Below are 11,575 nucleotides of genomic sequence, written 5' to 3'. Positions count from 1 at the left end.
ATGTGCACTCACAGCTCCTATCAACCACGCGGAGCCCCATTGGTAAATATGGTTTAATATTTATTCATAGATAAATGTCAACTAATATCTAAATATTCATAAGTGTGAAATACCTAATGTTCTTTTAAGCTTTTATGAGAAATCTTCTCAAAACCAAACGTTCAAGTTGCTTAACACATGCCCCAAGGGTGTTGGCGTAGTGGAGTGGGGCCTTGGCTGTTAGACAGGCAGTCAAGGTTCGATTTTCATGGGTGTCGCCTTCTGTACAAGCCAACACGTAGCATAGGCCCCAGAGGCAGGGGTCCTAGCCGCAGAGTTTTACGCTGTCAGCACGATGTATGGCAGGCTGAGGCAGCATGACCAGGTCTTTGTGCCAGGTGCGGTTTCTTCGGGTTATAAATCTAAAAAAAAGTTGCTTAACACATTCAAGTGACACCTTTTTAGTCCCATATTGATGGTGAGGGGGGAGAGAGTCCCACACCTTTGGCTATAATAAGATCTTCAATCGGAGGCCGGCCAACGTGCGGTCAGTGATGGGTGGGTGTTTTTTTCCTTGGACTATCCAAAAAATAAATTCATTCCCTTTTGGGGAGTGCCCATACTGCTAAATAAAACAAGAGCTTCCCTAAAAAAAAATGCCTTAATGTTGTAGCATAGGTCATGTTCACTTGTTTGTTTTAGAATTTATTCTGGGTTGCTTGCATGGCCAGCAGGGTGGTTGTAAAGGTGTTGAGTAGAAGACTATGGATCAAATCTCGGTGGTGAAGGGATTTTTCTGTAGCTTTCAGAGGTAGGCTGTGGTCATGGAGCCCCACCCAGGGTTTTCCCTCCTCGTCATAAGCTCTGGAACAAATATCACGAGATTTATGAAAATCTTGCGATAATATCATGAGAAATTGTCTGAAAGTTTAAAACAGCAATTTCTCACAAGATTTTCAAAATATCATGAGATTTATGAAAAAAACATAAATACCACAATTTAAACATGATATTTGCATTTTAAACGGCTATTTATCATGAAAAAACTGTGCATTTTTATTTTTAAATATTTTTTATTAATATTTTATTATAAAAATAGTTTTTATATTTTTAATTTAATTTTTATTGCCAAGATTTTGCCAAAAAAACATGAGAATTATGAAAAAATTTCAATTTCTCATGAGTTTTTGATAAACAAGATTTTGCCGAAAAAAACGTGTCACTATGGGCATAAGAAAAAAGCCACTAATTCGTGATAAATTGAAATATATCGGTACTTTGAGAAAGGCGTGTTTTAAAATGTGAAAGTTTCAGTTTGTTAATAAATGGTGTTTTTTTAACGAGATTAAAATATCATCCAATTTTGTGATTGCATCCAAGGAGGCACATGGGTCTCGCTCTCTCTCTCTCTCTGAAAGAAAGGACGAGGACGTTGCACACGCTGAGACATACAGACATAATTTTAACAATTAAAAGCTATATTTTCCAATCGTGATTAGGAACATAACATGCGATTTTCATTTTTTCGTGTCTTTGTCGCTTGAGTGCTTGACACTGATGCTATGAGTGGTACTGGCCAGATTGGGACAAATTTAATGGTTAAAGGCTCCATGATTTTGATTAGCTAAGGATTTGGTGTTAACATTCAAATAGCTTGACATCTAAGCATCACCTGGTTCCCTAGTATATATATATAGGGGTGCACACGAGCCGGGCTCGAGCAGAGCTGAGGCTCAAGACTCTCGGCTCGGCTGAAAAGTAAAATGCTCAGGCTCGGCTCCTTAGCAGTCTTGTTCGAACTCTGCTTATAGGTGATAGCTGATCTTATTATTTATTTTAGGGAAATGTTAAGTACACACAATTGAAGAAATGAAAGTTCATCTTTTTAGGAGAAAAGAACTCCACAAGAGGACACCCATTTCCAATTCCGTTGACAAGTACAAAAAAATACTGCCATTCTAAAAGGCAAAAACAAAATAACCAAATTAGGAGACGCCGTTAAAGCCTTCAGTTCCATTGCTGAAAAGGAACAAACTCTCAAAGAAGAAAGCACAAAACAAACTCTAATTACAAAACTTGGCTAACTCGACGCAGAGAGAGAGAGATAACCTGAGAACACTAAAACGGTTTTCGACTGTTCCTTCACTCTGCAAAGGCACAATCTCGTCCTTCATCGCCCTTCGGATACACAAAGGAACTGAGAAAAGGAACTGAGGAGAGGACGAAAAGCCATGAGTGAAAGAGGGGAGGAATAACCGAATACAAAAAGCCAGAGGTGAGTTACTAACCCTAGCAGTAATTAACTCTGAACCATTGATCATTATGAGATCAACAGGTTCGGACAAGCTCGAGCTTACGCGAGCTCAAGCTTAAACAAGCCAAGACAGTATACCGAACTTGGCTCGTTTGTAAAAACGAGCCTGTACCTTGACTCATTTAGTGATATGGCACACACGAGTCGGGCTTAGACCGAGCCAAGCTTGGGCTAACCCGACTCATTGTGCACCCCTATATATATATATATATATATATATATATATATATATATATATATATATATAAAGAGAGAGAGAGAGAGAGAGAGAGATCTTGTTTGGAACACTGTCATGCTCGGGTTGCTTAAAGCTATCCATGTCGCTCAAAAAGAACACCATCTACACGATGTATACCATCCTACGTGTAGTGATCCATAATGATTGGATAATGAAAGATCATAAAGACAACCATTCCTCCCACCTACCGGGCGATGCCAATAATGAAAGGCTATACCAAAGAGCAGATGCAGCAGGTCAGAGGCAACTGGATGCTATAGAGATGGACTGCATCCAATTCCTATAGTTAGATGCCTCACCAAGGGATCACCATTGTGTTGCTGCCATGAATGACCAGACTTACTGCCCAAGTTGACACCGGAGTACGCTCAATCCCTTCGCACTAAGCCCCAAACTTGACTTGGTTTACTTTGAATTGGCTACGATCCAACCAAATCCACATGAATCGGCAGACATACAAACTCTTGAGAAGTTTGGTCACAACGATAATTCCCATTGAGACAAGAGGTCTAGAAATGCCTTTGTTTTAGAACTGAAATGGCCATGCACATCAGAATCCCAAATACCGGCTGCGTAGGTGGGGACAAGGATTCCCATATTCTTGTTGGTACCAGCAAAATAGAAAGCATAGACTAGATTTTGGGAAGACAGGCAGGCATGCATGCAGTATAAAGAGTGCACGGGATGCAAACAAGAAGCACGTTATGTTCATGAAAGAAGGAAAACTACGGGCAGATGTTGAGATACCTAATTGTACATCTCTAGACCAAAAAAACAAAAATAGAAGGAAAATGACAACATTCATCATTGTTAAGTACAACTGATAAAATGATCTTTTTTTTTGTTTTCCTTGACTCTTTCACTCATTCATTCTACTGCTTCAAAATCATCAAAACATGGTGCTGAAAGAAGAAATGCCTGCAGATGCTTACTTGACGCCCAGAGTAGGAAACTGACCAGGGTCTTCAATAGAAGGGGTTGCCACACTGTTTGCTTCACCTGGCGGGAAGCCACCTCTGAAGGCACGGTCCCCACGCCCCCGACCACGCCCACGTCCTCGGGGGCTGTAGTACCTCTCCCCTTCAGCAGGCTTCAAGAATTCATTTATGCTAAGAGACTTCCAGAGAGCAAAAAATGGATTTGATCAGCAAGGTGAACTGATAAGCTAAAAAATTGAGAATGTAAAATATACAGGGGAAGGGCGTAGCCCTCTCTCTCTCTCTCTCTCTTTCTCAGTTTGTTGAAGAAGACTAGAACAGGTTCTCTCTCTCTGTTTGCTCTCTGTTTTGTTCTTCTCTTTCCCCCCCCCCCTTTTGTCTTTCTTTTTTTCCTTCTTCGCTTTTCTTTTTCCTTTTTTCTATAGTTTATGTTCAGTTATATATATATATATATATATATATATATATATATATATATATATAAACTGATAATCTTGTGTTTCAGTTATATATTATATATTCTGTGTTTGTGTGTGTAATTCATATATAATTTATTTGACTGTTTCGGAGTTATATTTCTAGTTGACTATTTCTGAGTTATATATATATATATATCATGTATGTATATTTGACTATTTGTTCTTAGTATCTTTTCTCACACACACAGATGTTGATGCACACGCATATATCTGTTTTCTGTGTGTAAATATATATAATTATATATATTAACATACTATAAGCATATATTATATATGACTATATGTAATTATGTATATGTATATATTGTATAGTTTTTGTGTGTACTGTTTCTGCTTTATATTTCTTTTTGTCTCAATTATTATTTGTTTTCTTATCTTTTTCACACTTCACACACACATATATCATTTATGTAAATACATATAATTATATATATTAACATATTGCAACAATGAGATTTTTTTGTCCTAATTCTTGGCTATATATAGTTTAGTTTTAGGATCTTTATAGTTTAGAGATGAAGATTAACATATGCGTTGGTTAATAAATGTGTAGTTTTTAGTTATCATGAACTATCAATAGTTCAGTTATGACTTATGACATTTTAGTATGACTTGGATGTGAATTTAATATTGTTAAGGCTTTAATTGTGTTTAAATTATTTAATTACCTTTTATTTACATTGTCAGTTGCATGGTTTGTTTATTCAATTGTTTATTTCTTCTTATTTGTCTATTGTTTATTTTATGTCTATTGTTGTTAATTTTTTTGTATACATGATTTTATTTTTTGTATATTGTTTATTCACATTGTTAGTTGTATGGTTTGTTTATTCAATTGTTCAATTATTCTTAAATTTTTTGAGCAGGTTATTTAATATAATTTTTTTACAGTGTTCGACCATAAGTGTTTTGTCTATTGCTTATTGTTGATTGATTTTATGTTGTATACATGTTTGTTATTGATTTTAGCAGTTTGTTTACATATCTTTGTATATTTTTTAAAAAAATTTAATTGTGGTACTGACTAGTCCGCCTAATCCCCTACTAGTCTTTTAGGGGCTCACTGACTAGGCACCGCCTACGGCCTTGAAGGACCCATATCACGATATCCAACTTGTCGTTTAAAGCCAAAATTAGAAGGTATTAAGGAATTAAATGGAATATCACTGTTATCAGTGTCATGGTGCCCCCAATGTTGAACAAAAAACCTACATTAGACAAACATGAGTTGTCTGAGGCCTTGAGAGAAATTTTGTAGAAAACAATGCAGAGGATGTTTGGGAATTTGTCAGTTACAAATATTGCTTATCTCTGTGCAGACTCTAAAAAGCACATGAATCCACAAGAGGTGGTATGACTTCCTGGTGAACATTGTGCACCAACTTCTTGAACTGATTGGTGGTAGCATAAATTGTCATTTTTTTTGAGCATGTGAAGATAAGGAGTCTAAATTGGTTTTGTTATTGCTTACCAAAATTCTTGAGCTCTGTTATTCCAATAATTGCATTTGCTTTGCTTTTGCAAATTTCTTGCATGAAATGCAATTCTTTCTTGACAAAGTAAAAAAAAGGACAAAACTGTCCTTAAGCCTACTCGGTAACAGCCTAGGCGAGCTAGGCAGTAAAAAAAGGCACCACCGCCCAAACCCAGAGCTGCGCCTAGGTGCCGCCTTTGACAACTAAGTATGAGTCTATTATAATTCTTGGCATCTGAAGGCATATTTATCAGACATCAAAGTTAACTCTATTACTTGAAGACACCTTTGGATAAAAAATTCTGTAAGATATTTTGGCAGTTGTGAATTGAGCAGAAACCAAGATTGGTAACAAAGAGCTATCACATTACATACTGCATTTCTCTGTGCAAATCTGTTGGCTTATTGCTATGAAGAAAAGGAACTAAAATATGAGAACTAATATTTTGACAGATTGCTAGGAGACAGGTTCATGTTTTCACCTTTTTAGACTTTTCATCTTTCTCAGAAATATCTTTTCGCCTAGACAGATCCTTGTCAGAGCGCTGCAAGACAACATTAAAGAAAATAGCTTTAGCATACATCAACAAGTCATGTATAAGAAATTGGAAACAGATTTGGAGAATCCATCAGCAATGCAGAAAACTACCATCCTCACCAGTTGGATGAAAACATCATCGTCCTTCTTAAGTGAAAGCTGCTGCATTGATTCAAATTCTTTGTCTAGATTCACTTTCCTCTCTTCTTGCTTAAAAGCTAACAAGTTCTTTCTCTTCTCCTCAAGTATCTTCTGATACTCCTCCAAAGTCATCTCCTATTAAATAAAAGACAAACCAGTCATACGCCAGCTATGTAAAATGTGTACTTTCTGGAGGTGCTCACACCCGTGTCGATGCGGTAGGATGCATGTATGGGTACTGGTACAAATGGGTTAAACCGTTAAAGCAGTTTTGGATGCAAACCCAGACCCAACCCATTTTCCTGAGTGATCAATATCTAGTCAAACATGAGGGGCCACTTTGTCCATTTTAAGGTGCATAAAGGGTTGTTTTCATCCATACTTGTTTATTTTGCAGTCTTTTACATCATTTTTGTATAACCCAGCTATTAGCTGTGAAGTCTTCATGAAGTGTCAAATGCAGTAGGACATTCTTGAATTTGGAAAACTTAAAACAAAATTTCCTAACAAATACATTAATAAAAAGGCAGTATCAACATATGTAGACCCTCTTTACCAACTGAAAAGGACTCAACAGCTAGTCTCAATGCCAAAATCAGACATGCATAACAGATCAAAGGAGCATAAACCAAATGTTAGTTTTGCTTGCAAGGCAATCATTAGAAAACAAAAGCACCAAACCATCCAAACCAATCCGGATAGTTTTTAAGAATCTCAAAACTTCTCACTAGCAGCTATAACTTGTGCTACAGGAACAGAAAAAAAATTTCTTACAAACTTTTTGCTAGAGACTTGAGCACAAGGGCACGTCTTCCAAGTCACTAGCAACAGCAGCTAGTGAAGCCATGAAAAATTATCTCAAAGAAGGTTGTGTTAAGGCATCCACAGTAATAATTTCATTCTAAACACTTATATGTTACAAAATATTTATTGATGTATATGCTAATGAATATGGAGAAATGAAGGCAACAAATTGTGAGCACTATTATCCACTAGGACCACTACAAGAAATTGGGTGACACTTGTCAGTTTCACTCACAACCAATGTTGTGAAAAGTGTTGAGGCGTAGCGTAACGCTCCACCAAAAACTGAAGTGAGTCGTAAAGCGTAAGCCTCAATTTAAAAAAAAACCTTAAAAATATTTACAAATACAAATAAATAAATAAAATGCTTTATTGATGAAGCAACAACCAATAAGAAATAGAAAATCTCAAATAAATACCAAAAAATATGAGATTAACATGTAAAAGTAATATTAATGCAACAACTTGATCTATGTAAGTATCTAAAAAATAAAATATGAGCTTTAAAGGGAATTTTTTTTGGAATTTGCTTGATCTGAACTTAAATATATACTCTCTATATCGTGGCAGGAAACATGTATTAGTTTAAGCAATTTTCATGCATATTATGTATTTATAGTTGTCACCTGCCATATTTAGGAGATCATGCTACCAAGAGATAAACATATAAATAATTACAAGAAGAAGCATGAGTTTGTGGCAGCTCAGGTAGGAAAACTGTATTTAGCCTTGCAATTCCAGCACGGCTAACATAAAAAAAAGGCTAAATGTACCTATTGGCATGGAGAGAGAGAGAGAGTCGAGTTTGTAGGCGAGAGAGAAGAGGGAGAGTCAAGATGAAGAGAGAGAGGGAGAGATGAGATGAAGAGAGAGAGTGAGAGTCAAGACACTAGAGAGAAAAGGGAGAGTCGAGATGCAGAGAGAGGGAGAGTCGAGAGGTGAGAGAGAGTCGAGATGCAGAGAGAGTCAAGAAGCAGAGAGAGAGAGTCGAAAGGCGAGAGAGGAGAGTCATGATGTAGAGGGAGAGTGAGAGGCAAGAGAGAGGTGAGAGACCCGACCTCGAGCTTCTCAGCCCCAAAATCTTCATCAAATAGGTGGCTTTGACCCCATTCGACTTGAGTTAACTGAGGCGCGCCTCATACTAAGGCGTGCCTCGCCCTGAGGCATACGCCTTATAACCCATGAGGCATGTGCCCTAGGACTTTTGCGCTTTTTACCTATGCCTAAAGGCACAAAGGGCCTCACCTTGAGGCGAGGCGAGCCTTTTGCGCCTTGAGGCGCGTTTTTAACAACAATGCTCACAACATTGCCAGTTTGATTGCTAAAAACAAGCAAGTCAGACTATCATTTAGGTATTTCTGGCTTATCTTGAGCAGTTAAATGGACTTATATCATTAAAAATATCAATTATGGATTTAAATTTCCAATCCAAAATTAACTTTCTAAACAAAGGTAGGACCATAGAGTGATTTACCACAACAGATCAGACTGTTAAAATTAGACAAAACTATACAAGACAAGAACCCGATAGAAGATAATCCAACACAAGATAGAGGTCAGGGTTTAATCCAAGGTTCTTAGAAGGTTTTACCTTGTCCTCTGGTTCTTTATCCTCTGGTTCATTCTGAGGAGTTTCCTTGCCCTCTCTAGCAGGTTCTTCTCCATCAGGTTCCTTTTCAGGACTAAACCTCTTCTCATTGTCATTAACAAGTTCCTCACTTTCCCTAACCAAACAAAAGTCACAATAACCAGAAACAATAAATGCAGTGCAAAAAGCAAATAAAAAAACATCTGGAAAATGAAATTCAACAACAAAACAATCATAAATCCATCAGCTGAACATTTCAAAAAGAACTGAAAAAAGTTCCTTACTGAACAAATCCTTCATCAGTTGGAGTTCCCCAGTTTCTGCGGCCAGCCCCTTCACGCTTAAATTCATTTCTGAAGAATAAAAAGTCAAATCCTTAGAAATGTAACTATATAGATGTGTTTGAACACAAACATATATTCACTTAAGGTATAACTAAAAAGAATATCAACCCGCGCCCTGTTCCACTATGACGATCGAATGGCCTTTGTAGACGACCAGAGTCTGCTGAGTCAGCATTAGTGAATCCTCCACGACGAGCACCACGGAATGAGCCACGTGTCCCACTGTACCCCCCTCGACTTCTTTCTGATGACTTCTCAAGTTCCCCATCATCGGTGGCACCATAACCACCGGAATAACCATTACTATAAGAATTTCCATTACTGTTCAAGTCTCGATTAAATCCTCCACGACCACGGCCAAAGCCACGACCACCAGAACGGCCCCCACCCCTCCCCACACTAGCTTCATTTCTAGATTCCTTCACTGTAAAAGGAGCCAAACACATTATGAGGATTTTTTTTTTTTAAAAAAAGGACAAATGTCCAAAGACCGAACTAACTCGGTTATTCAATCAAGCAACCAGACTTCAATTTCCTCACTACAAAAATTCCAAAAGCCCAAGGACAGACAATCAGAAATAGTCAAAAACAGGAAAAATGTACTAGCACAATACCCGAAATTAAGGTTTTGGAGACCGTGGTCAGGCCGAAAATTTCTCAATTCTCAATTCTCAATTGATTAAACAGGCTGAAGCAGCCCATGGATTTCCAGTGACTTCAAGATCTAATAGAAGTCAACTGAATCTGTTTCAAGGTTGATGCAGATGAAGTTCGGCAAGGAGTGGGTCAAATCCATTAAAAACTATTATGGTAAAACCCAAGGAACCTATTTGGAAAAAATCTTGTGTGGGTGCGTCTACACACACACGCACAACCTTGCACCTGGTTTTAGAAGACAAGCTCATAAACAGGGAACTCTCTCTCTCTCTCTCTCTCTCTCTCTCTCATAAACAGGGAACCAAGAAGAAATGATTCAGAGAAAGTTAGAATGGTAATACTCTATGTGCACTAATACGGCAATTTTAGCTTTTTTTGAATTGGTTCTGAGAGAGAGATTTGCCATCAAACAGACCAAGCAATTTCCTCTCAAGTTCTCAAAACAAAGAAAAAAAAACCACATAAAACTACTATCCCTCAGTTAGAGACAGCAAAATCATCTGTAACCAATAAAACGAAACTGAAGAACTACCACCCTTAACAACAAACCAAAAAACAAAAACAAAAACAAAAAAAAGGAAAGGATGAAGGGAGAGAAGATGACCTGCTTGTGCGGGAGGGAGTGGCTTGGTGGGCAGCTTTGCAGGCTGGGGCTGGGCAGTTTTCTTGGTGGGCACAACCTTAACCTGCTGAGCAGAGGCTACTAGCTGCGTTAAGTCATCAGTATCATCACCACCCAACAAATCAAAAGGGTTCACGGTTGCCATTTTCCTGCCAAAGTTGATGATGATGAAAATAGCAAACCCCACAAATGGAAACTCAAACTTCCCTTATGAAAGCATATACAACATGGTGATGAAGATCTAGTGCTGGTTTCTGATACGTTGGTGAGGGTCCTCTAGCATCTACCTCATTGGTGTGTTTGGAAGTGGGGGAGTTTTAGGAGGAAACCCTAGCCGCACCTAAGTGGTCAGGCAGCAAGTCAGAGAAAAAAAAAACCTAATCTTAAAGCTTCTTTTTCTTTTATTTTATGCTTAAAACTTTTATGTATTTAAGATAATTTCCAATTTTTCCCCTTGCATGCTAAGTTACCAAATACCCTAAAACAATGACCAAGTTGCCACACAGAAGATTGTTGGGATGAAACGGATCGGACCCATGTAACATGGATTCAAATCCATTCTAAACTTCATTTAGTTGTATCCAGGTCAGTTTTACGCATGGCTAATGGAAACTCTATGTACTAGGGATGCAAACGGTTCGGATTTCGGATGAGAAAATACATTGGGGTCTGCTAGATTCGGATTCAAGATGGCCCCTTCCAGCATCCGATCTGTTTGCAACCCTACTATGTACACGTGAGAAACTCGTTTCTTAAGAAACCCTTTCCAAAACCGAAAACTCGGCATTTTTCAAACTTGTGAGAAAGAAACTTGTAAAAATGCTTAGAAAACTTGTTTCCCATCTAGTAGAATATTTGTTTCACATCACATATGACTCTTCCCTACCTTATATGACATCTGACTGATTGATTGAATACGCTCATGTTAGAAGATGAACTGTTTTAAGAGGTTATCGTATCTGTTGGACCCTAGACTCAGAAATATCATGATTGGGTTCAGTTCTGAGTCTCATTTGGAACATTTATATCTCCACTCTGCCTGTGTTGAAGGGGATTCCTGCACTGGTCTTTTCGAGCACCAGGGTTTTCTTTCAAACCATGTGTACTGCTATGTCACATAGGTACGTAGATGATAGGAGGACTCCAAACTCGGGTTCAAACGGCACAAGGACACTGAATTTTTAATGTTTAATCAATAGAAAATTATTTCTTATATTTTAATATTTAAAAATACTTTTTATTGAAATACTGTTAAAAAGTAATAAAAATGAAAGACAATGATGTCAATTTACTATTTTTTTTTAACAATTTTGCTTTTTTTGTTTGGTCTAAATCATGTGCTTGTTTTTTAAAAGCAACAACTTACATGGTGCTTGATTTTTTTCAGGCGACAACTTAGAAGTGGTTTGGCCAAAGTGCCTGATTTTTCAGGTGATAAAAGGGTATAATCATCAAGAAA

General features: G+C 37.6%; 1 protein-coding gene across 1 annotated transcript; it reads right to left on the bottom strand.

The window, feature by feature from the left end:
• Positions 1 to 3,214: 3,214 nt before the first annotated feature.
• On the bottom strand, positions 3,215 to 10,495 carry LOC149821953 (RGG repeats nuclear RNA binding protein A-like). The gene is made up of 7 exons (XM_089980459.1): positions 10,099 to 10,495; positions 8,946 to 9,261; positions 8,778 to 8,846; positions 8,497 to 8,629; positions 6,081 to 6,236; positions 5,905 to 5,967; positions 3,215 to 3,648 (listed from the first exon to the last, which is right to left on the bottom strand). Exons 1-7 carry the CDS (start codon positions 10,259 to 10,261, stop codon positions 3,460 to 3,462), a joined length of 1,089 nt encoding a protein of 362 aa, XP_089836585.1. The 5' UTR covers positions 10,262 to 10,495; the 3' UTR covers positions 3,215 to 3,459.
• Between the last annotated feature and the right edge of the window lie 1,080 nt (positions 10,496 to 11,575).

Source organism: Nuphar pumila, chromosome 11 (assembly GCF_984573655.1).
Source record: "Nuphar pumila chromosome 11, dmNupPumi1.hap1.1, whole genome shotgun sequence".
Taxonomy (NCBI): Eukaryota; Viridiplantae; Streptophyta; class Magnoliopsida; order Nymphaeales; family Nymphaeaceae; genus Nuphar; species Nuphar pumila.
The sequence above is the reverse complement of the archived record's forward strand: the minus strand, read 5'-3'. Positions and strand labels throughout refer to the sequence as shown.

What these genes read in the sequence shown, in the direction of transcription:
- LOC149821953 (XM_089980459.1), bottom strand. Translation starts at nt 10,261, where the DNA reads ATGGCAACCGTGAACCCTTTTGATTTGTTGGGTGGTGATGATACTGAT. An exon ending in ACTGATGAAGGATTTGTTCA is followed by an intron (nt 8,630 to 8,777) that starts GTAAGGAACTTT and finishes TTGTTTGGTTAG; the next exon opens with GGAAAGTGAGGAACTTGTTA. An exon ending in AAGATGAAAAGTCTAAAAAG is followed by an intron (nt 3,649 to 5,904) that starts GTGAAAACATGA and finishes GCTCTCTGGAAG; the next exon opens with TCTCTTAGCATAAATGAATT.